The 25,895-nt window shown below is 52.8% G+C and overlaps 1 protein-coding gene across 1 annotated transcript, besides 1 other annotated feature; it reads right to left on the bottom strand.

Annotated features, from left to right (window-relative positions):
- Positions 1 to 16,311: 16,311 nt before the first annotated feature.
- Dnajb8 (DnaJ heat shock protein family (Hsp40) member B8) lies at positions 16,312 to 17,300 on the bottom strand. The gene has a single exon (NM_019964.1). The coding sequence runs from the start codon at positions 17,082 to 17,084 to the stop codon at positions 16,401 to 16,403; it is 684 nt and encodes a 227-aa protein (NP_064348.1). The 5' UTR covers positions 17,085 to 17,300; the 3' UTR covers positions 16,312 to 16,400.
- Positions 20,062 to 20,596: an enhancer, noted in NCBI's record as "Gata2R6 preCRMcc fragment". NCBI's record gives its function as "erythroid enhancer when transiently transfected in human K562 cells" and the evidence as "EXISTENCE:reporter gene assay evidence [ECO:0000049][PMID:17038566]".

The raw sequence follows: 25,895 nt of genomic DNA, 5'->3' as shown, positions 1-25,895 counted from the left end.
ACACATACAGGTGGATACACAGCACACAGTCCTGACCTAGACAAGCAGGTGGCTGTACTCCCACAGCCAAGGGACCTGCGTAAGTTCCCACTGTTGTCCTTCTGTCTGGTCAGGTAGTCCACATGTAGAGTCAGGGTCTGTCCTCCACACCTGGAGGCCAGGAATGAGCCCTGAGATTCTACAAGTCCTAAGGGATGGTGATCCCACAAGAGGGAGACGGAGATTAAAACTCAATCATACAGTAAGAAATCCACAACAGGGTGGTGGTGGTGGCAGAGGTGCATGCCTTTAATCCCAGCACTTGGGAAGCAGAGGCAGGCAGATGTCTGTGAGTTGGAGGGCTGCATGGCCTACAGAGTGAGTTTCAGGACAGACAGGGCTACACAAAGAAACCCTGTCTCAAAAAGCTAAAAAGAAGAAGAGAGAGAGATGGAGGAGGAAGAAGAAGAGGAAGAGGAGGAGGAGGAGGAGGAGGGAGAAGAGAGAAATTCATAACAGTGAATAACGTGTGTAGTCCTTACACATACTGTGTGCCCCCCCTACCCCTGGCAGAAGGTCATCTAATGTCCCCTGATGGCCTCTGATGGCCAGCCTCCTTGCATGTATTGGGGGACCCCTCTCATGGTCATCCTCCTGGACCACAGGCTTAACATGTTTACTGAGCATGTTTGATCCCTCAGCGTTTCTTGATTGAGTAAATGAACTAAGTAAGCATAGGTAACTAGAGGAGGGGGCCATTTCCACTCTGATCACTCCAGGCTGATCTGAAGACTCCCAGGACTGCTCTGGGGAGCTAGGGCTTGCCAAAGGCTCACAGGTGGTTGGGCCCAGGCTACATCTGGACCCACCAAGGGCCCTTAATTGATTTGGCTAACCCTAAGAACTTGCCCCCCAGATCTGTGCTAAGGAGGTGCAGACATTGGAGGGGAAGGAGACCCACTGAGGGTCTCATGGTTGTCAGGTGGGGGTGGGGAGCTGGGGCGTGGACTCTTATTCCCTGATTCCATCACTCCACCTGGTAAGACACAGGTGCCATCCCAGACGGATGCTGGGCGTAAGCACCTGGCTTCCACCCTCCTGGAACAGGCTCTCCCAAGACTCAGTGTCCCGGCAGAGGGCTCGCTGCGCAGTAGGTTCTGAACATACCATTCATCACAGGTGTGGGTGAGGGGCTTCTTCTGCGTTTGAGCGGAGCCCTGAGCAGCAAGAAGAGCCGAGGAGCCTACTGACACAAAAGACCCCAGGCTGGGAGAGCTGAGCAAACGCTGGGGTGGGGGTGGGGGTGGGGAACCTGCAGGGCTGGTCAGGGGAGCTACCTGTGGGAGTTGACAGTGGAGCAGACCCAGCCTGTGGCCCATGGAGGTTAAAGATAAGTGTGGCCAGATGGTCCAATTTTGCAAGGAAACTTGGAAGCCTGAATTTGTACAAGTCTTCCTAGATCCTTTGTCTTTTAGATTTTTTTCCTTTTTAATTATGTGTAGGGTGTGTGTGTGCGTGTGCGTGTGCGTGTGCGTGTGCGTGTGTGTGTGTGTTCCCGTGTACACCTGCATGTGTGCAGGCTACATGCACATGAGTGCAGTTTCCTCAGAGTCCACAGGCTCCAGATCCCCCAGAGCTGGAGTTAGAGTCGTGAGCCACCTGACATGGTTGCTGAGAACCTAACCTGGGTCCTCTGCTAGACAGCGTGTGTTCTCTCATAACAGCTGACTCCAGACCAACCTCCTAGTTTTTAAGTAGTCATAGTTTTGTTTGTTTGTAGTTTTGTTTTGTTTGTTTGTTTGTTGAGACAGGGCCTCACATAGTCCAAGGCTGTCCTCAAGCTCCAGGCCTTCAATGTTTGATCCCCCTGCCTCCACCTGGAGTGCTGAGATTACAGGAGGGATAGGCTTGTGCACAAATCCTATGCCCCACACTGCACAACTGGGCCACGAGGGGCTAGTTTCTTGTTCTCTCTTCATGGAGAAGGTGATGCTAATGTTACAAGGCTGGGCAGACAGACGTGATTACATGCACTCACGCCTCCACTGAGTCAGAATTAAGACACCCTCCATATACCAGGGACCATGCCTTGGGGAGTCACAGCCAATGAAAGACCTCAGCACTGCTGAATCTGAGAGAGAACTAAGTGACAGGATTTACTCAGTGCTGTGGAAAAACACCTAGAAGCCAGCGCTACCAAGGAGAGCAACTAGGAAGGTGGGGACCTGACATAAGATGATGGCCTCACCAGAGGTGACATTTAGACAAGCCCAGAAGGCACTGAGGGAGCGTGCAGCCACCACACTCAGCAGCCCAGGCACCACAGTGATGCCAGTTTGAGACGGCACACTGGGTCTTCTGCTTAAGGAGTGACAACGGGACAGGGTAGCTGTGTGGAGAGCGTGGAGAGTGGGGTGAGGAGAGTGCGCGTGGGCTGGGGTGGAGGTCCTGTGGGCGCTGCCCCATCCTCCTCCTCAGATGGGATCAGAGGAGAAGACTGCCTGTGTTGGCTCTAGGCCAGTGGTTCTCAACCCTCCAAAAGTGCGATCCCTTAATACAGTTTCTCATGTTGTGCTGACCCCCCCCCCCACCACCACCATAGAATTATCTTCGTTGCTACTCCCTAACTGTAATTTTGCTACTGTTATGAATTGTAATGTAAACATCTGTGTTTTCTGATGGCCTTAAGTGACCTCTGTGAAAGAGTTGTTGGATGACCCCCATAGGGGTCACGACCCACAGTTTGAGAACCATGGCTTTAGGAGCTCTGCTTGCCGCTGGAGAGGAGGTGGCAGTTAGCCAGGAGGGAGGCTGTTGCTGGAGAGAGGTGCTGCTGTTGACAGATATGGACGCTGTCTGGGCTCCGGAGTCTGAGTTAGCTTAGAGGACAGGCAGTGGTCAAGGACCAGAGTCTGGCCTGTGTGCACAGGGGTGCTGGTCCTAGGATGGAGCCCATGGCAAGCTCAGACCTGGGGAAATGCATGATGGGAGAGAGACTGGAGACGGTTCAGGACATGGCCTCAGGCCCATCCCACTACCAACCCCCACCCCGAGGTGGGCGAGCCATTAGAAGCAAGAATAGATAGATGAGCAGAATTTTCCAGCAGGGTAGTAACCCTAAGAAGCCAGAAAGTGTCCTTAGCCTCTGCTGAGCATTTTGAGTGCTAAGCATGGGGAGGGTCTCCAGGCCAAGTTCCCAGTGGCCTGAAGGCTCTGGGACACCCGGGACTGCGCTTGAGCTTCTCACTGTGCTGGGCCTCCTCTCCCCTCCCCCTCACCACCTGCAGGTCAGTCAGATCCAGGCCTTTGTCCCACCACCCAGCCCCGTGCCCCGCATGGTGCCCCGGGAGCAAACACAGCTGAGTGCCGGGCTCGCGTGCCGCTCCCGCCCCCCAAATCTCCGGGGCTGCGGGGCGGAGGCTTAGCAGGCAGCTGCCTGGCTGGCTAGGCTGGGCTCACCGAGGCCCCTCGTGCCTCTCCACTGTGTGCCTTTGTCATGCAGATGACCCGCTGGCTGCTGCCTAGGGGCTGCTCACTTGGGCGACCTCCACTCACAGCTGACCTAGGAATGGGGGCTTCAGGCTGCAGGGGAGAGTGGGGTTGAGGGGTTCCATGCCTGTTGCCAGTGACCTGTCAGATCACTGGGCATCTATCTCTGCACCGCGCCTCCAAGAACACAGGTCCAGAGCTTTCCGGTGGAGGCTGCAGATATACACGGGCGAACAGCACCGGTCCCCGATCCACAGGTACAGCTCAGACCTCAGACTTCTCATGGTAGACAACAGAGATCTAATCCCACCCCAGCCTAGCCGGTGTCTTCCCAGTGTGCTTTGAGGACAGGGCAAAATACAGGGAATCTAGACGTGAAGAGGACAGTCTCCTGTTCTTCCCTCTACAGCCTGACCACTGCTGGGTACCCGGGATGAGAGTGTCAGAGGACATGTTCTCCAGCTAGAAGGCCAAGGCTCCTCATCCTGCCGCAGCTATGGGGTTCTCACTGGGGCTGTGCTGTCCCCAGGCTCAACCCCCCGCACTCCTCTCAGCCACACACACACACCCCAAGCAGAGTCTCTAAAACAGGCGATCTAGTGGAGACTTGCTGGCAGCCCTGTATAGGCATCAGGTCTGAGCTATCCTGTGGGAAGGGTGGTCCTGCCATGTCACCTGTTGGTGTTCTTCCTCTCTTGGGCATTCTGCCCTGTTTGCAAGGAGCAGTGACCACCCAGACTGCTTTCCACACACACCACAGATAATGGATGACAGAGCTTCAGGCCAGCAGAACAGGACAGACAGACCCAGCATGCTAAATTAACCCTGTGACGTTGTTATCTACCACAGGGAAAACCTTGGTGACTCAAGAAGGGACAGGTGGGGAGCACCAGGTTGCTCAGAATTCCACAGTAGTTTCGACTGATAACTAACCTTTAAAAGGAACACACCAAACCGGTGTGGTGGTACGTGCCTTTAATCCCAGCCTTCAGGAGGCAGAGGCGGTCAGATCTCTATGAGTTTGAGGCTGACCTTATCTACAAAGGGAGTCCAGGACAGCCAGGGCTGTTACACAGAGAAACCCTATCTCAAAGAAACAAAACAAAACAAAACAGAAGAAGAACATTCCAGGGCATAGTGAGGAATATTTGCTGCTCTTTCAGAGGACCCAAATTCAAATCTCAATGCCTCCACCTTGTACCTCACAACTGCCTGTAACCCTGGCCTCTGCAGGTACCTGCATGCTCATGAATATACCCCAACCCCTACACAGGCACATAATAATACAATAGATCTTTTTAAAACAACTATATATATAGGAAGAGTAGGCAAAGAGACTACATAGCCAAATAGTTTTCCCACAGAGGTATAGGAAGATGTCCACATGGGAGTCTTATCCCAGCTCAGCCAAGTCCCCCTTGTGAGCCCCTGGGCGACTGATCTCAACCCTTCTGGACTTAGTTTTCTCATATATGTTTAAGGAGGGATAATAAACGAATCGTATCAGGGACAACTAGAGACAACATGAGACCTCCCAGGTGGGAGGCACACCCTCATGAATATACTAGCCTTGGGTGCCTACTGGTGACACCTGGATCCCTAAGAGACCTCCCCCCCAAGCCCTTTGCTCTTGCTGGCCCTGGCTGTGGCTGGCTGAAACAGGCTGTCCCTCTGACTCAGAGTGAGCAGTGGGTAGCATAGGGCATTGCTCCTCTGTCTGTTGGGCTGTGTGTCAAGCTCACCTAGAGTCAACCCTGCTCTACACAGGAGAGGGGTCAAGCAAGGCTCCCCAACTCCACCCGGGGCTGCAGCTCTAGGCTGTAGGGTAGAGGTGGGGGCTGTCTCTCAACCCAGGAGGGGCCTCCCTCACCTCAGCCAGATCTGGTTTCTGGTAGGACCGGTTTGTCCAGGTAGCCTTCGATGGACAGGGAAGATAAGGCCTAGGCAGATTGACCAGGCTGACTAGAGATGTTGGGCAAAGACCGGGGCTAGTCCCTGTCTGAAGCGGAGTCAACCCATACCTTATTCAAACTGCAATCATCAGCTTTGGGGGCTCCCCTTCCAAGCCCCTCTTCCTGCCTTCGAGGAGAAGTATGGCCGACGGTGACCCTGGGGAGAGCCATGCAGGCTCAAGATTGTCTGCACTAGGTGTTACCTGAGGAGTTCTAAGGCTCCAGAGCACAGTTAGACAGAGGCTGTGAAGGGTGAGGTTGCTGAAGAGTCTACATTCCAACAGGCACCACCTTGGCTGCCTCTCTGCAGCCTGGATGTTGACACAGGACTGAAGCCACTCGGCTGGTTGTGTATCCCCAGACTCTTGGGCCAGTAGCTTCTCCCTCATCAGTATGCTCTCCCCAGTTGTTTCTGCCAGGCTGGGGAGGTCAGGTCTGTCCCATGAGTGCTCTAGCCCAACCTCCTAATGGGTTCTGTGGCCTGCAGATACCCAGGTAGGCAACTACTAGCTGCCACTTGAGGGGGTCCAACCGAGCTCTGCTCACCCCACCACCTCACCTGCTCACAAGGGCCCTGGCCCCTCCCCTCTGCTCCCTCATCCTCTGGAGAGCATTTCTTTGGTCCTTGACCTTGGATCTGCCCCTGATAAGGGTATAGTCTCAAGATGGAAGGACAGGAGCAAGGACTGCATCACTGATGTCTTCCTGGACCAGGAGGCAGCTGCGCCTCCTCTGGTCACTGCTATTTCAGGGAAAGCAGCAGAAGTTGAGGGAGGGACTCACTGGCTGGAAATGTCTTTGGGAAGTAACCCCAGGGAAGAGCAGGCAGGAGAAGGTGACACAAACCACACAGGGACCAGAAGAGGACACAACAGGCAGAGGCTTCGCCCATGGGTAGCTGATTTCCTTGGACTCCTAGTGTGCATTGTGCACAGTTCTTGAAGGTGGTCTTCGAAATATGCCCGTGGAGAGTTGAAGGAGGAGGCAGCTAAACTACCTACCATAGGCTGCAGTGCAGAGCTGGTCACATGGTCCCTGTGCCCCATGACTGGTGGTGGCAGTAGATGGAGGGAGCTTGGTGGTGGGCAGGGATTCATTCAATGCAGCCCTTGATAGGAATAACTGTATAACAATGGATATGTGGCTATAATGAGGCCAGGGCACAGGAGAGGGATTGGGACGGCAGCCACCGGTTCTCTGAGGACAGAACATGTGTGCCATGCGGGCCAGGAAGGTATGGGATAGGCAAGTGGAGAGGTCTATGGCAAAGGTGTGCACTGTGGTTCTATGGAAAGGGACAGATGAGAGAGAGACAGAGAGAGAGAGAGAGAGAGAGAGAGAGAGAGAGAGAGCTCCCCCCCAACATCTTAATGAGGCTGCAGTGGTCCACATTTCTCTCTGAGCTTCGCCATGCCACCCAAAGACGACAAGAAGAAGAAAAATGCCGGAGAAGTCGGCCAAAAAAGACAAAGACCCAGTAAATAAATCTGGTGGCAAGGCCAAAAAGAAGTGGTCCAAAGGCAAAAATCAGGACAAGCTGAACAATCTCGTCCTGTTTGACAAAGTCTGTAAGGAAGTTCCCAACTGTAAGCTCCCTCTGTGGTCTCTGAGAGACTGAAGACTCGTGGTTCCTAGGCCAGGGCAGTCCTTCCGGATAATTCCTTCCTTAGTAAAGGACTCATCAAGCTGGTTTCAAAGCACAGAGCCCAAGTCATTTACACCAGAAACGCAAAGGGTGGAGACGCCCCAGCTGCTGGTGGAGATGAATGAGCAGGGTTCAATCAGCTGTGCATTTGGGAAAATAAAACCTTATTGAATCAGAGAGAGAAAGGGAGAGAGAGACCCACGTGAGTCTCAGGAGTCAGGCTGTGGCTGCCCTGGTGGCTCTCCTGGCCTGGAGCAGGTGACACTTGGAAAGAGGGCTGTGGAGTGTGTGTGAATGAAGTGGCGGGGGTTGGTGTCGCCCTGGATTTGGTGACTTGCACATGAGAGCTACTCCATACAGTTTGGGATTTCCTAACTTCAGAAGGGATGTCCAGCCAAGGCCAGTACAGTCTCAAGTGTCATAGCAACCAAAACCAGCCGTCCTCAGCCAACTCCACTGTAGGTGTTGCTGAGCTCGGATGTCCAGATCCCAGCCTTGACCTTGGATGGTTTCTCACATGACAAGTAGTAGCATGATCCCAGCTCCCGTTTTAAACTCTGGCCCTCCCCCATACCCCCACTCTGCCTCAGTCTGCGAAGAGCTACTCTGTGTGATCAGCCAATAGGATGGCCAGAGCGTCATGGGACCAAGCCCCCACTGCCCCACCTCTCACAGGCAAGGTGCCACGTGTCACTGTCACTAAGTAGGAAGCCTAAGGGATCCGTGGGCTCCTGAAGTTGTCTTCCTCCCTCATGATGACAGTCATCAGGTCCTGTCACCCTGGTAGGTCACATGCTGCCTGAGCATCTAGGCTGCCCCACTATGGACCTCTCAAGACTCATTCAAGTCCGGATCTGAGTCCCTTTGCCACACATGACAAACGCCCTTGGTACTCATTGGCCTGCTGGCCACCTGCAGCCCACTGTAGGCCCCTGATGCGCAGGAGTTGATCTTTACCTTGGGCTGTGGATGTACATTACCACTTCCTCCCATGACTGCCCGTGATGTCAGTGTCCAGGTTTCTCCAGCATGATGACAGCCAGCCAGAGCTTCCTGCAAAAGACACCCCATCAAAACTGGCTGATCCCACTGTGTCAATTATTAGGCAGCCCCAAAGGCCAGGGCCTCTGCCTTCTGACAAGTAGAATAGGGGTGGCTTCTCCTCCCACAGGGCTTTCCCAGGATGCCCCACACCACGGGGCCTCACAGTGCTCACCCAGGACATAACACATGCTACAAGGACACATGTTACAGCTGCTCCCTAGCCAACTGGCATGCTGTCACATGAAGCTCTATGGTCCATGCCTTTGAGGTGGTCAGTGAAGATCATCTCCTGTCTCTAACCAGGTTCACTCCACCCTCCTCCAGACATACAGAGGGCAGACAGCACAAAGCACAAACAGGAAGCGATTTTTTTTTGTCAATTTGTGATTAACAGTGGGATAAAACAACTTTAAACAGATTGCCACACAGGGTTTAAGGGAAACAAGTTGGAATTCTCATCAGAGAGCCGACACTGGTCTGGCAAGGGTTTTACTGCTCCGGGAAGGGTTAACTTACAAGTTCAGGTGTGGATAGCAAAAGCCCTCTAAGGTTAGCACAGGGGCTCCTAAGTTGTAGGTCTCCACATCTGAGGCAGGAGTGCAGATCTAGAGATGAGCCACCATAGATTAAATATAGGTTTCTCAACAAATATGAGACAGCGGAAATGAACAAACACCCCGACCCACTCCTGTGTCCTTATCCCCTGAGTGGCCTTGGCCCACAGGAAGACCTATTTCATGTACAGCGTGTGGTGAGCGAAGTTGCCACCATGAAGCAAGGGCTAAAGAGAAACTAATCTTGCTGAGGTCACGGCCAAAATTCCAGATCATGACATAGGAAAGACAGATGTCACTTCCATGTGCTCCCCTGACTATATAACTGGGCACTGTCATCAATGACTACCAAGGTCATTGGTAAAAAGCTGACAGATACACTGATGGGTGAGCCAGAGTGGGAGATCTTGAAGCCAGCACTCAGCCTTAAACTTACTGAAAGATGTGACCAAATACCAGGCAACCCTGAAAAATGCTGTAGAAGGCACACACCACCCACTATATAGACTTTGTGCCAGGTCCTAGCACACCTCTGTTGGAGCCAATTCCCACAGAAGGTGTTGACATCACAGAACATATAGACATGGTTTCCACGACATGACCAGCAAAGACCGGGGCTGAGGCACGGCACTAATGACTGCTGAGTGACAGCTAAGCCCTGTGGGCACTGGGCAGCCTGCAGCCAAGCATCCCACACCAATGAGTACCCAGCTCACCAGAGGAGAGCTGTCCATAGACAGTGAGACCAGTACCCTAACTGTGGTGGGAGCAATTACCTGGGGCAAGCCACAGGCACAAAGACCCTGCAGTGGGTAGCCATAAACCAGCCTTTCCCAGCCAGCAATGATATTGGCCGACAAGTCTAATTAATAATTAACTTTTTAATTAAATATCAATTTAAAGCAACATACATGCTGTCTCTTGCAGTTAATATCTTGCCCTTCCTTCCCTAGAGAGTCTGTTGAGGTTGGGGGGGGGGGCAGGATTCTGTGGTGGAGGGATTGAAGAGAGAGCTGGAGAGTATTGTGGCAAAGAGATGTCCATTGCGTCCCTCATCCGTGGCCACAGGGATCTGGACCCAGCAACACATCCCCAGTCACACAGGGCAGAGCTTCTTCTCTTTAACTCCAAGCCTATTCTAGGCTCATGCCGGGTCAGGGAAGCTGGAGTCAGGATGAATCTGTCTGTGCCCTTGGTGAGTAGACGGGGCCAAATCAGACGGAGACACCTCAGAACACAGAGCCAGGGTAGATGGTCCCCAAAGGAGAAGACACAGGGATGGGGTTCTGGCTGGCCTGGGTGGGGAAGGGCAAGTCCTAAATCTTGAGTGGAAGCCAAGAGAAGGAGGAGGTCATGCAGCCCTGGTGTCTAGAGAATATGGCTGCACCCTAGCCACCAACCCAGATCCTACAAACTACTCCAGGGGTTTCCTGACCGGCTGCTTGGGTGACCGCAGGCGTAACCACGGCGCCTGGGGGCTTGAGAGGCTGGCGGTGCCAGGTTCCTGCTTTGGGGTGTGACAGCTTAGTGTGGTCGGCGGGCAGGTGGCCCCGGCCAGTGCTGCCCAGAGCCTATGCTACAGACCTTATGGAGCGGAACCAGTCCCAGGGACAAGCCAAGGGGAACCAGGGCCTGAGACACGGGGGGTCAGCTCAGTCAGGGGGAGCTTGGGTGGTCTAGCCCGAGATATGTGGAGTTTGTGGTGGAATCTATGACCTATGGGAGGGACCCAGGGACAGCCACATCCACCTGGCTGTCTGCCCCTATGGCAGACACTTTCCTGGGGTGGCTGTTCTTCACTGTCTGGGTTCACTGCTATGACCAAGACCCTGACACAAGGGTCTTGAGAGTGACCATCAGAGTGTTCTCAGAGCCAGGGAGAAAGAGAACAGGGAGAGGTGTAGGAACAGAGACCAGAGGGGAAGAGACAAGCTGGTGATCTCCAGCAGTAAGACAGACTTCCATCAGGGGCTGCGTAGGCTGCTGGCGTCAGCCTTTTGTGTGACATTCTATAGTCTGAGTGCTGCTGTCAGGTCCACACCACAAAGGACCACCCTCCAGCCCTGCTTCCAGCCTCCACCTTCTGGTCTCTCCTGTGCTCTGCATCCCAGACAGGACCCACCCTTAGATCCACTCAGGGGACCTGCATCTGCCCAGGTCCTGCCCCAGGCCAGGCACTCAGTGTCCCTTTCTGTGCTGCCCGAAAAATGGGACCCCCTGGGCATGGAGCCATTGGATCAATTGGTCACTCCACTAGCTCTTCTGTGTGGTCCTGTGAGGAGGGGAGGGGAGTCATGTCCCCCCACCAAGATATCCCTGTCCTGGTCTTTCACAGGACAAAGGAACTCTCAATAAGGGATTGAATGAAGGACTCAGGTGGGCAAATGGCTTTGGGTGATCTGAGAGGACCCTCGTTGTCATCTCCAGGGCTTTGTGAGAAGGAGGCACAGAGTCACAGAGACCCAAGGATGCTGGATGCCAGCTCTGAAGCTGAGAGAGGCCAGGACAGACTCTTAGGTCTCAGGAGAGCCAGGCTGACAACACACCGGGGGCAGACAGGATAAGGTTGTGTTACATAAAAGCTCATCGCTCTTTGTCACAGAAGCAAGGGAAGGTAAGCAGTCAGCCTTGGCAATACAGGCTCTGCAACTGGGATTGCGGCCACCTCTAGATCAAGCTTATCTTGTGGTTGCCCTTATCCCAGCCCCTCACAAGGCTGGCTGAGGCAGGAGAATCACTTGAGCCCAGGAGCTCCGGACCAGTCCAGGCAACATAGCAAAACACTATCTCAAGAGATTCTTTTTTTTAAACCTAAATAAATAAATAAATAGTTTTATAAAAGAAAAGTTATAGATGTACATGAGTTTTCCATCAGTAGGTAGCCGTCCTCTGCACAGCCCCTGGTGCAGGGTGGGGGGCACACACTGTGGCTGTTCTTTTTTATGCTCTTTCGTATGCTTTGATGTTGCCAGGACTAGGAGCTGGGACATTCCAGTCTCGCCATGGCTTCAACTCAGGAACCACCAAACATGGGAGGGGCTGTGACACCGCCCCGCCACTAATGGGGACCAGTTCCAACTCTGCTTAGCCTGGGGAGGGGTCAGTGTTCCCTGGTCACTGAAACTCATGGTCCTTTGTGGCCCACAATTGGAAAGGAGAGGGAAGGCGAGGCCAGTCCTCCTGGTAACAGAACAAAGGCCGTGGTTCCACCCAGCCGCCAGCTCCAGGTCCAGACAGGATGTGGGACGGTGGGTGCCAGGGGCCAGGGAGGGGACAGATTGATGTCTAATGAGACAGCATTAGTTTAGGAGGATGGAGAGGCTCTGGAGCTGTCTGGTGGGATGAGTGGTAGGACCCTTGATAGGTTTCAAACCACTGACCTGCGCCTTGAGAAATTGGTTGAAGTGGTAGATTTTATGGGGCATGTACTTTTTCCATGGTTAAGATAATGGAGCAGAGAAAGAGTGGCCCCTGTGAGCTGGAGCCTGTCACAGAGAGCAGAGATGATGCCCCAGAACCACTGGGATGGAACTGCCCCTACTCCAGCGCCCATGAGGAAAGGGTATCATATATTAAGATAGATGCTCTGGGCCTTTGCTTCAAGAGCAGACCTGAAGAAAGACTTAGGTCTCCTTCTAGCACCTTCCCTGGCAGTGCCCTCAGAGGTGACAGTTATAGCGGCATGGGTGCTGGGACTCTCTGCTTAGGTCTTTTCTGGGAGAGATCTGACAGCCCCATCCTCCAAGGTGGGGGTGAGAGGTTCCTGCCTAGAGCTGTTTGGCACTCCATCATCATCATCCTGTCTCTTAACTGGCAAGATACAGTCTCTCTCAGTTATGCAAATGTTCATGGTGCACTAGAATCTTCTGGAGGGAATCAGCTAGACTCCTGGCCGGGGGCGTGTCAGCCTGTCAGCGTGGACAGCTGACTGGAGGTATCTGGCACTGCCTCTCACCCTTCCCCAGTGGACAGAGAGGAGTCCCCACCCCAGCAGGAATACCTCTGGGCCTGTGGCAGTGGCTTCAGTCAGGCTGGGAGGCAGGATGTGGGTAATTAGCATGCTGGTCCCCAGGTGGCGACCATTGGCCCTGCTTGAATCCTGCTCGGCTTTCCATTCTACAGGGCCCTTCCTGTCCCTGGACCTCCCCTCCATCTCCCTCTCTACCCTGGCTCTCTCTGATCTCAGCCTCTCTGCAGTCCCAGAGCCCACACCCCCTTAGCCCACTCCCTTATCTGGGTCCCTGCACAATCCAGGGAGCCCATCCCCATGACAACAGGGCAGATGGCCCTGCGATAGTGGCTCTCCCTCCCACCAAGGCTCAATCCGTCTTTGAAATTAAATCAGCTGTGATAACATCAAGGGCCAGAGGGAAGGGAGGCTGCCTGTGCCCCACCCACCCCTCCTGCTCAGGCAAGGGGACCAGGGGGCAGATTGGCTCACGGTGGGGTCAGGTGACCTTAGCCAGGTCTCTTGCCCCAGGAGCCTCAGTCTCCCCATCTATAAAACAGGCTGATTATCCATATTTATTGCTTAGGCTGGTGGAAAGCTTGGGAGCACTGGACAGGCCTGATGCCCGTCAGCCCAGGTGGACCTCAGCCCTCTGAAAGCCTACCTGGCCAGATCTCTGCATCAGGGTTAGGCCTCTTTGGACAATCAGGGCCTCTGCAGGGCACAGCAGCTTGGGAGTGGAGAGCACAGACAGCAACTGTTGGGCCTGAAAGGAACTTTAGGCTGAGAAAGCCAGATGGGTGAGCTGGGGTGGAGAGGGGCAAACAGGGTAGACTATACAGAAGCTGAAGTGGGAAGAGGTATAGCACTGAGAGGACTGGGCGGGGCAGCAAGAGACCTGCCGAGGAAAGAGGCTGGGATGCTGGGCACAGCCTGTGCAAAGGTCCTGGGGCAGGACTCTGCAGGGGGCTGGTGAGGGCAGTGAAGAGGCCTGCGAGGCTGGAACAGAACCGAAGGGAAGCAAGAGGTTGTGAGGCAAGTGACACAAGGCCTCACAAGGCCACCAGGCTTTTACCAGTCTGAGTACTTCACAACACCCTTGATTTTTCACTTTTAGGTTTCTACAAATTCATCTGGCTATGGGGCAAGGTTAAACAAACAGGGTCAGAGGAAAGGGTGGGGCATCCAGGAGCAGTGCAGGCAGCAGGGTATAGGTGTGCATTGTGCCCAAACACTCATGTACCAGAGGGCATGGTGGGCATGGTCTGTGGTTAGCTAGTCTCCATGTGAGGCCCTTTCAGAGAGGTAAGACAGGGATGGGGCACGGGCAACCAGTCCTGGGTCTAGGAGACATTTGTCCTGGGCAAAATGTCCTACAGAGAGAGGCTTGTTGAAACCATCCAGGAGAGGACAGACAGACAGGCAGGCAGTGGATGTTTCAGGAGGAATTTAGTGAGCCGGAAAGAGACTAGCAGGGCTTGCTTCCTGCACAGGAGCACCTTGAGATGAGATTCCCACAGACAAACCAGAATGGATGCTGCCCATGGCTCCCAGGAAGTGTAGCCCAGCAGAGAGGACAGTGTGATGCCAAACAATGCTCTGGGGAGAGAGAACCAGTTTAAGCTTCTGGTTTTATTCTCTGGAAGCATCCCTCTAGCCTGTGGTATCATAGCAGGTGCCCCAGCCTTCAGGGCCTCAGATCTTCCTTCTGCAACATGGGCAAAGATGTTAATGTTGAGACCCAGGGTCGAGGACCTGAGGGAGCCCTCAGGGAGGGTTGGGAATGTCCTATCTCATCTGTGCTGGAGACAGAGAACACACAGCATGGGACCAAGAAGGGAAAGTCCATTGGTGCCTGACACCAGGGTTCTTGGGATACTAGGACCCCTGAGTTTGACAAGCACCCCGATTTCCTTTGGGCACCCAACTGGAGTGTGTGGCTGTTCAAGGCTGCTAGGCTGTAATTGAATTTGCCCAGCAGCTGGCTACCCTAAGCAGGCCCACTTGAGGCTGCTGTAGCTGGCCAGTGATCGGAGACATTAGCAGGTCAACAGGGGCAGAGGTCAGGTGGTTAGTGCCATGGGACTTTGATAAAGTTGTCCCCAAGCTGGGCTAGAAGCTTAGGCTCTGCCCTCTGTATTCTCCAGCTCCCTTACCCTAACCAGTAACGTGGTTAGCTGCCTGCAGCTGCCAGCTGGCTGAGAACTACTGAGGCGTATTCCGGGGAGCTGTAGCCAGGAGCTCAGGGTCAACAGCTTCTGCGTTCACACTTGCAGCACTCAGCTGGCCCTGACGATCTTGGGATACCTGGCTTCTAGAGATAGAAGGTTCTGTCAGTGGCCTGCACCCCTACCCAAATGGTCCTCTTCCTAGTATTGTGTGGAGAAATAGGGAGAAGTCCTTCCCTGGGCCTCTCAGTTAACCAGGCTCCCTTAGGGACCCCTGACCTGTTGCTTCTCCACCATGAGCACTGGACATCCCTTGGACCTGCTGTCCCCGGGACTCTGAACTTTACTTCCTTCTTCCCTACAACATGGGCTGGACCCCTTCCAATGCTGGAGTTTACATACGAGCAATCTCTGCTCAGGTCATCATCTGCTCGGCCCATAGGACCTGTCCCCTACCTGGGAGCCACACTCAGTCACTAGCCAGTGTGAAGCCTGAAGCCTGGGGTCCTTAGTGGTTGTTGCAACACCCAGGAAGCCAAGCATTGTCCAAACACACCTGCCCTCCTTTCACTGCAGCAGTGGTCATCATGGGCACTGTTTAACGGCAAGTCCCTCCTCACTAACACCTGGGATGGAACTCTGGCTCAATTGTCTGCCAGTTGTGCATCCTTCTCTTTGCCTCAGTTTCTCTTGCATAATGTGGAGTCAAGGACCCTGGTAGGGAAAAACTGGGCGCATCCAAGAAGTTCCTGACTTACTTCACTTGTCTCTTCTGGTCCTTCCAGCGGGGCAGCCTGTTCCTGCCCCAGGCCCTTTTCACATGCTGTTCCCATCGCCCAGAATGTTTTTCATGAGCTGTCAGCCCCTCATATGATCTTTCCAGGCAACTTGGCCCAGGATCCCCATGACCATCTCTCAGCTATGACACTGCTGTCCCCACCTTGTCCAATGGTTCCCAGAATCAACCCTGAGCACAGTCATGGTGTGGACAAGGAACTGTGCCTGATGCCCATGCAAGGGACCTGAAGTATTAGCAGCAAGCAGCATGGTGGGAGAGTCACAGGGGGCAGGAGGGGGATACTGAGGCCTGGGATGCAGTTGTTGTTAGGCTACAGAGTTTCATGGTGGAGATGAGGTCAGAGGACTTCGTGATCAGAGGAGGAGGAGCCAGGAGGTTGAAAGCAGGGCAGGAAAGACAGACACGAGAGCCTGGGCCTGAGATGGCTGCTACTTGGTAAGTGAGTGAGGAAAAATGGGAACTGAGCGGGTGAGCCTGTGAGGACAGTGGTCATCCTGGAGAAGGGACATGGGAAGAGCAGATAAGGTAGGACATGAGGGTAACAGGATGGTGCAGGTGACCGGAATAAATAACCTCCCAAAGACCTGGCCCTGGGCTTCCTTTGGGAAATGGCTGGTGCTGGACATGAAGGCCACAAGTTCCTGAGTGTGTCTGTGGAGTTGTGGCAGCCACACAGTGGGCCTGCAGTGACACACCCCACTCCTAAGGATGGGAGAGGACTCTACACAAACTCACTTGGCACATTTATTAACCAGTTAGGTTGCGACTACTATGTCCCCTTGTGGCCCCCTAGGCTGGCCCAGGGATGGGTTAGGTGGCTGTCACTTGTCCACCCTCATGAGCTTCTCCTTGCCATTGACAGTTACTGACCGGAGCTGTCCATCTTCTTCCACCTCCACCCGCTCTTGGCCGTTCTCAATGATTCGCTTGGTGGTCACCTTACGGCCGTTCACCATCTCAGTCGATGACATCACTGACTTGAACCCTGAGCTGCCAGAGCCACCAAACGAAGCAGATGAAAAGGTGGAGCGGCTGCCCCCACCATGGCCCAGAGTATTGAAAGATGACAAGGCTTCCATGAAGGCTGGGAACTCACCAAAGCCCGAAGGGAAGACTCTGTGTAAACCATGGGGCCGGCCTCGGCCGCTGAACGGAGTGTCCCAGAATTCAAAGGAAAAAGGGTCCAGTCCCCCAAAGAACTCGCGGAAAATATCCTCAGGATTTCGGAAGGGATAGCCAGCACCGAAGGGACTGCTATGGGGGACATTGGCACCGCCACCTGCTCTCCATCTGTCACAGCCTGCCCGGTCGTACACAGAACGCTTCTTAGAGTCTGACAAGACTTCGTAGGCTTCGGAAACCTGCTTAAACTTCTTCTCAGCTTCTTCTTTGTTGTCGGGGTTCTTGTCAGGGTGCCAACGCAAAGCCAGCTTTCGATAGGCCTTCTTGATGTCCTCAGGGGAGGCGCTTGATTGTACACCCAGCACTTCATAGTAGTTGGCCATGGTAAGGGCAGTGGGGGACTGGATGAGATGGAGGACTGAGGAGGGCTGAGGTGAGTGGCTGGGGTCCTCCTTTGGGTGGGGGACTTGCTGGAATCTTCTGACTCTGGGTGGTGAGAGTTTAGCTTTCCATCCTCCCCGTTCTCAGGGACAGGTGGAGCCTCCACTGAGAGGGGCTTGGGGGTAGGGACAGTGCCGCTCTGGGCCAGGCCGAAGCGGCCCCTTCCAAGCTGGGGCCAGGGCCCTTTGTGACATAAGCACGGGGTATCCAGTTCCCCCACCCCCTCAACCGAGCACCACACATCACAGAGCTGTGGTGAGGCTGATCACTGTGGTGGGCCTGCAGAGTGAGTTTGGCTGTTTGTTTGACTCCCTGGGAGCCAAAGAGGAGAGGCGGGGTCGGGTCAGCGACAGGGTTGAGGAGTCAGTGACACCAAAGTCGGAGGGGGGTGGGGCAGTGGTCAACACAAGGAGCAAGGCCTTCCCAGGATTCATCTCTTGAGTTGAGTCTGGGTTGCTGTGATGGGTTGAGGAGGCCCCGGGTAACTTGAAGTTCATGGGGACAGAGATCTCTTATCGCTAGATTCTCAGAGGCATTGTAAAGGTAGGCGTGTGTGGGACCCAGCCAGCCCACGGTGCATGATCAGTAAAGATTTGTTAAAATGAATGAGACTCAGAGACATACAGCCACAGCTCGGGGTCATGCAGCAAATCAGTGAAGGGGGAAGGACACAGGAACCTGGGGCCGTCTGAGCGGTGGTAGCCAGCAAGGATAAGACGCATTCGCTTAACTCAGATATAAACCATTAATACAAAGTACGGGTGATGAGGACAGGCATGCCCCCAAAGACATGCATCCTCTTAATCCCTGGAGACCAAATGTGCTCTCATTCACGGGAGGGAAAATGTAGAAACAAGCTCATCCTAGACCCGGAGGACACTTGTTCTGTTGAGTAGGCAGTATGGAGGGGACAGACCCCGAGGGACACAGCTCCAAGGAAAGCCAATACTGTGGGTGGGAGCACAGCATAGCGGGGTGCTAATGGACAGGAAGTTCTGTGGTGTCACTGGCCTGGCTGTCAAGCATCCCTGAAAAGCCTCCAGGCCCTCCAGATTTGTGGTCCTCAACTCGTACTGTGCTGTGGGATCCTGTTTGGACCAGCGCTGACCTCTCCCTGCTCCAGTATCCTCCCTTTCCTTCTTCCATCTCTCAGTGCTCCTGGCTCCCAGCTGCAGACAGCTTGCAAGGGCCATAATAGTTCTCTTGAGTCCCACAGGCTGGGAAGGACGACAGATTCTGGGGACACTTCAGGTAACAGTCGCCAACACCCACATTCATTTCACCAAGGGCAGGACAGGCTCCATGCTCCACACCAGTGCTCGCTTGCTCACTCACTTGCTCGCTAACCCGCTCCATTGTGGTTAGGGATGGAGATAATGGAAGGGGTAGGAGGTAGCGATCAATGGGACAGAGGCCACAGGGATGATGCTGATGAGGGTGGTGCTCCTATGAAGGTGGCAAGTGTGTGGCTCAGCTAAGATGGTGACACACACCCAGCATGTGCCCTCCTCATCTGCCCACCCTGCAGGGGCTGCTGGAGCTCAGCCTCCCAGGCCTCATTAGTGGAACCTCTGAAGGGAGGGGCCAGAGGCACCAGGCTCCAGAGTCACTGCAGGCTTCTGTTGGTGGTGTGCTGTGGACAGCCCTCACCTGGCTCTTTGTGAAGGTTGGTGTCTGCTGGGTGGGAAAGACCCTCCTTTATGACTCTGTGAGTCTCAAGGCAACTGCTGGAGAGGCCTGAGGCTGCTGGAGAGAGAGAGGAAAGGAGGGAGCAACTCCACACCAGCGTTAGGTGGCCACAGTGGGTCACGTAGAAGTAATGTTGGAGGTCGCATGATGGAGGAGGAGAAGGTGGTGGGGATAGAGATGGTGGTGGTGATGGAGGTGGCAGTGAAGGTGGTAGCAGTAGTGGTCGTGACTATGGTAACCATGGAGGTGATGATGGTAGCCACCATGGTGGTGGTGAATCTCAGTCTGCATGGTCGAGGTGGTGGTGATGGTGAAAGAGTGATCATGGAGAAGGAAGTCAATGACAGTGTGACACCATCAGAGGCAATGATGCTGGAGACGGTGATAAAGGTAAAGGGGGGCCATGGCAACAGTGACTGAGGAGGTAGAGACCATGGCAGTAGTAGAGATGCGGGGTCAGAGGGCATCTCTGATGCTAATTGGAATGGAGGAGACTGAAACGCACAACACTGTTTACGATAATGCGGATAATGCAGGTAGCCATTGGAGAAGTCTGAGGTACCCATACTGATGTCATCAGGACAGCAGTGCACTTACAGTGTTGAGTCCAAGGGATTCAGGGTGATGATGTGCCTGAAAATCCTGTCATTCCCCCAGCCCCAACCAGGCTCCTCTCCTGTCTTGCTGGCATCTCTGGTGCTGTCCTGTTTATCTCCCAGGAGGAACCTTTTGGTCCCTCCTATGTAGGTAAGGTTCCTTGCCCTCTTCAGGCAGATGGAGTCTATCTGCCCAAGGGAGACAATGTGGAGACCTGTCACTGCTCAGGTACAGCAATTGCCCAGGACAGAGAACACAACAATAACTTGGAGGCCTCAGCACATCCAGAGCAAATCCTAGCCTCCTGGGTTTGACAATGGAGGCCCCCTAGGTGGGCCATAAAGGAAGATACAGAACTTAGAACTGGACAGCCACTTGGTGGCAGCATGCCGAGGTGACTTCCCCTTCTACAAAGAGGTCCCAATTAGCATCCTGGGGTCCCAAAGTCTGAACAGTATTTGGGGTCCAAGTGGGAGAAGCATAGCATCTGAGGGGCAGAGCATGTTCATCAGGCATGCCCTGACTCTGAGGTCACTTCCATTCTGTAAATCTCCATCCTCCTTCACTAGTGGGATGGTGAGTCCCCTTCTTCCTCCTCTCTGGGGATTCAACATCTGATGTCTCAGTCTAGAGTCTCAGAAAGGAATCTGGGAAGAGAAAGGACCTCAGATAACTGGGTGATGTCAGCAGAGCCCAGCTCAGTACAGAAGTAGGCCCAGAGAGGGCAGGGCACACCCAAGGTCACACAGCAGCCCCAGAAAGCCCTCCCCAGGCAAGCTGATGGAGGCTGATTAGGCAGCCAGAGGCCCCTCTGTCTCTCTAATTAATGGAGTGGCTTTTTAAAAGGATTCTAATCACCCCGATGCTATCTGCTTATCGCCAGAATTCCTAATTAGATGGTCCTGGCAGGAACTTGCCTAATTCCCTCCAGCCTCTGTAGTCCTGCCCAGGGGGGCAGCCCACCCACCCGTCCACCCCACCAGATGGGCAGCTGAGGGGCCTCCTCTCCTCTCAGGGCCCGAGGTAGCCAACTGCATTTCCTTCAGGGTGGATGGGTGACAGGGATGGATGGATGGGCTGCTGGGATGGCAGTGACAGGTGAGTGATGGGCTTGGATTGCAGCTATGATAGATAGATGAAAGCGAGAGCTGATAGACTGAGAGATAAGGTTATACAGTGATTAAGGGTGCAGACTGCCAAGTCAGATGACCTGAGTTCAAATCCCAGCTCTGCCACTTCACAGCTGTATGTTCTGGGGAAAGTTGCCCAACTTTGCTGTGATTCAGTTTCTTCATTTCACCTGAAAAATGGGGAGAATATCTCCTCTCCCAGGGGTATTGGTCAGTGACTGAGGAGGACTGTTGCTGGCATCCCCATTCTAGGTAGCCATGTCATCCTGCACAGTGACTCAGCCCCAGTGTTCAGCAGTGCCCAGGCTGAGCGTTTGTTCCAAGCCCTAGACTGATCAGCCATTAAACACAGTTCTGCACTGTTGTTCTGTGCAGAGGCAATGTGCTCTCTTCACTGTAGACACAGAGACTACACACAGGACCTGGGGACACACAGGACCTGGGGACACACAGGACCTGGGGACAGCTCGTTTCTCAGTTGAAGGGAAGATTGGAAGTGTGAGTGTTCCCAGCAGAGAGGCAAGGACAGGCACCTGAGGAGACCATGGGCACAGAGGCTGAGAGCAGGGGCCATGGGCACAGAGGCTGAGAGGAGGGGGTAGGGCCAGGTCTAAGCTTGCAGAGCCTGGGAGGCCTTCAGAAGGCTGGGAGTGTGTGTGTGTGTGGGGGGGTGTCAGTCAGCTGTAGATTCTAGGAGAGTCTCTTTGCAATGATCATACTGAGTGTGAGACCCAGGGAGCAGATATGTAAAGGCTGGACATGACCAAGTGCGGATGGAATTAGACACGTGGTATCCCTATTCTCTGGTGGCTAATATGAAACAAAACCATTAGGTGGGAAATTTTTGAATTAATAGATTCAAGTGTATGAAGACCCTTGTTTTGGTAAACCTCTAGACTCTTACCCCATAGGGTGTAGGGACACCAACACTTCTTTTTTTTTAAAGATTTATTTATTTATTATATGTAAGTACATTGTAGCTGTCTTCATACACTCCAGAAGAAGGAGTCAGATCTCGTTATGGATGATTGTGAGTGACCATGTGGTTGCTGGGATTTGAACTCAGGAACTTCGGAAGAGCAGTCAGGTGCTCTTACCTACTGAGCCATCTCACCAGCCTGACACCAACACTTCTTGATGCTCTGTGTATAGCAGTAAATAGAACAGATTGCATAAGTCCTTTTAAAAATGGATTAATTGATTTTATTTATGTGTTTGGGGATTTTGCCTGCATGTATGTCTGTGCACTACATGTGTGTAGTACCTAAAGAGGCCAGAAGAGGGCATCAGATTCCCTAGAATTGGAGTTAGAGATGGTTGTGAGCCACCATGTGGGGTGCTGGAAATCAAACCTGGGTCCTCTGCAAGAGCAGCCAGTGTTCTTCACCACTGTGCCATCTCTCCATCCCGCTCAGTGCTCTTCACCGCTGTGCCATCTCTCCAGCTCGCTCACTTAAGCATGTTAAGGAAAAGGAGCAACCATACCACATTATACCATGACCTACTATATCCATATTGCAGAAAAATGAATGAATCAGAACTTTATATGTTAATGTGAATAAATACCTCAAATGTGATGGTAAGAAAGGGGTTTCTTAGTATCTGATGCTGCAATCACACACCCCACTTACCTGATGTTTTGCTTGGAAAATATTTAATGGGACATTCCAAAAATAAACAAATCATAGACTTTATACTGAGTACCATTCTGGGTTGCTTGATATCATCACTCCCTACTCCCATTCTGTCCAGAGCATAAAATGTCCTTCATCCAGTGATCCAGTGTGTGTGTGCTGCCCACCCATCAGCCACTTACATCCTTCATCCAGTGATCCACGGTGTGTGCTGCCCACCACTAAGTAAGTGCTGGCAGTCACTTAGCTGACTTCAGAACCTTGATTGTATTCAGATATATGCATTCCATTTAATTAATGGCTGGAGAGAGGCTGGTGATGATTTTATTGTGGGATTGTTCTGTTTTGTTATTAATGTTGTTAGTCTTTTACTGAGCCTCACCTATAAACTGAACTTTATAATAGGGAAAACATACTGCCTGCAGGACTGGATAGTACTCACAGTTTCTAGGGCCTATCAGAGTCTTGGGACAAATATGCTGCAGGTAAGCAGAGATCTACCACATTTGTCAAATCTGAAAACACGCAGAAAAATGCAAGTCCACCTTACTGAGGAAACCTGGCACAGGAATGAGGAAGCCTTGTCTCCCCTCCCCACCCCCACCCCTGATTTGCCCTCCCCACCCCTCCCCTGCCCTGTCTTCTCATGCAGAAGGGTGTGAGGGGAAGGGAGTCAGGGTAGCTAGGGTGGGGGGCAGACGTTCTATACAGCCTCCATTCTCCTGCTCCCACTGCTGTGTGCCAGAGGGTGGGTGGAAACTGTGCCAAGAGGGTAGATGTCCTTGATGATGTCACTGCTGGTTACATAAGACGCCACTGTGACACAGGTATGTCTCTGAAGGAAGCTACAGGATCTCCACAGCTGTGGAGAGTGAGCAGGGTCGAGCTTCAGGGACCTGGCAAGGATTTCATAATTCCTCCCCAGCAGAGCTCTGGTTTCCAGGGAGTGCCAGGCAGGGACTGCCTTCAGGTCTAGCCTGGTAAGGACAGCAGGGAACCTGGCTGGGGACCTGGCTGCTGGCAACAGAAACCATGAGGTGTAATGTACCGTGAAACATACCAAGACCGCAATGGTTATGTCACCTACTATGTTTAAGATGTCTGAAATATTTCTTAGATTAAAGGGTTAAGAAAGAATATGTGGTGATCTTACCTGTGAGAGTGGAGTAGAATAGGCCTAGAAGATGAAGGACAAGGTCTTCTGAGTACGGAGGAGGGATGGGGTGGGGGCTGTACCAGCATCCTTTTAGAGTTAGAACCTGTTTCACAGCCTGCAGCTACTGCTTAGCCCAGAGTAGCTCCACCCACCCACAATGAGGGGAGGGAGGGAGGGGGAAAGCAGCGGGAGGTTTTTTTCCCAGGGCCCCCTGGGGAGTCCCAGTGTACGCTGGGCGTGGCCGTGGGCCTGGACAGATGGGCTAGGTCAGCAGCTGGCAGGGCCCTCCACCCTCTCCAGGAGAACAACCCTACCACAGCTATCCTGTTCTGTCCAAGAATTGAACTACCCCCTTTTCCCATCAGCCTCAGTTTCTCCAGCTTTGTGATCCCAATCTAAGCTGGAGTGGTGGTGGTGCGGGCAGGAATGGGAAGATGCAGATGCGCTTGCTGAATGCCCCAGCCCATCCTACTGTTTCCCAAAGGGAGAGGATCTGGAAGGAAGGTGCCTGGCTGGGACCACCGGAAGGATATCGCCACAGTGTACACACTACCTACCTGTCAGTCTCCTTGCTGGACGGCCTCTCGGGGGACCCGATACCTGCCTCATGCCAGTCACCCTTACAGCAGGCCTGGAAGGTTCTGTGTAGTTTTACTGATGTACATTCCAATAGGCTAAGCCGCTTGTTCAAGGGTACACAGCAAGGAAGAGGAGAGTCTTGTCTGTATTCACCTCCGACCCCTCACCCCAGCTCCCCCAGACCTGTGCAATTCTGAGTGACATTGTAGAGTACCAGGGTGGCCCTCAGAGCCTCCAAGGAGGAAGTCTGGTAAGTTACCTCCATACGGAGGTGCTACAAGGGTTATAGAGAGATTCTTCTGGAAATGTTAAAGGAAAGGACAGCCAGCAACTATTGCAGGCAATTCTCTGTTATTTAAATGACAGAGTGGTTAAGTACTGGGAACACATCAAAGTATTAGCATGTCTGTGAAGTAAAATGGCCCTTCCTGAGGAGCAGTAGCCACTTCTCAGTGAGTCACTGTTCTGTTTGGCTAGGTATCTTCCTGGACATGTTTCCACTTTTATTATGTGTGTGTATATGTGATGCCGAGGGTGTTTTGTGATGAAACTTTTCCTGGGGAGACCCAACACACACACACACACACACACACACACACACACACACACACACACATCTACTTATCCCAGATAGGGAGCCCATGATGGACTGACCTAAAGATACCACCAAAGTCCAACTTGGTGAGCCAGAGTTATACTGGGGCTATTTACAGGATAGTGAGGGGTTACTTACAGGAGCACAAAAGACTCAGAGACGGCTGAATCACCAAAGCCCACCCCAGCAAGGGTGACAGCTCACAAAGCCGGGAACCAGGAGTTCACTGCGTAGCCTACAGGCACTGGACAGGGTGGAGGGCGTCCTTTCCAGGAAGAGGTGTAAACCTTCCCGGCAGCTCGGCCGGTTTCTGCTTCTTCCTGGCAGCTAGTCTGGTCTCCTACTTTTCCTTATAACTTGGTGTTGCCCCTCTGAGAGGGATTCTCAGCTTTTCTTGCTTACTCTGGCAGAAAGCGGCCTAGTGAATCTGGTCAGTTTTAGGGACTTCCTGAGATGTATTTTGAGTTGTTTACCTTCCTGCTTAAGAAACTTCTCTACAAGACAGAATATTTCAATGTTAGCAGAAACTGTTGTACAGCAGAAGGTTGGACCCTGGACTTCCCACATGATAGATAGGCACTCCACTAGAGAACTATACCCCTAGTCCAACACAATCATTTTTTTACTTTTTAATTTAAATGACATTTTGGCTCATACATGAAGATACAGACGTTGAGCATATAGTATATGCCCTGTGTTTGTTGGCTTCTTTGAGACAGGTTATCAAAATCTCAGGTTGGCTTAAACTTGCTTTGTAGCAGTTTGTAGCAGTTGGCCTGGAACTTCTGCCTTGTTCTTCCAGGATGGGATTGTGTTACCACAACAGGTTTGTTGAAATAAAAAACAAAACAAAACATCATAATTAGGCCTACTGGGGCATACCTGTGATCCTAACCCCTCAGAAGGCTGAGGCAGGGGATTCAAAAAGTTCTAGGATAGCCTGAACAATACAGTGAGATTTTGTTTTTAAAAAAAAAAAAAAAAAAAAAGGAATGGCTGAGATAAAGATTAGAGCATCGTCCCTCCAATATGCCAGGGTTCGGGCTTAAACTCCAGACTTGAACAGGACAGTCGCCACAGCCTGCTGTATACAGAACAATAGGCCCTGTTTCATGCTTTCTAGCATTTTGACATATGCTGGCAAGACCAGGGACCATTTGGATCCTGGTCACTTCTAGGGATGCAGTCATGCAGGGGATTTGTTTCTGCATGGTCCATTATAGTGACCCCTGGGGAGCCAGTACTGCGGCCAGGGGTGGGGGTGGCTCACAGACACCTCACTGAGCTTCCACACTTGTAAGATTGCTTTCTGGCTGCACTTGCCCATCTGTGGGGTGACTCCTCATGTTCTCCTTTGGAAGGTGGGCGACTTG

The sequence above is a fragment of the Mus musculus genome, chromosome 6 (genome assembly GCF_000001635.26).
Source record: "Mus musculus strain C57BL/6J chromosome 6, GRCm38.p6 C57BL/6J".
In the NCBI taxonomy this organism is placed as follows: domain Eukaryota; kingdom Metazoa; phylum Chordata; class Mammalia; order Rodentia; family Muridae; genus Mus; species Mus musculus.
This window is presented reverse-complemented; position numbering and strand designations above follow the sequence as displayed.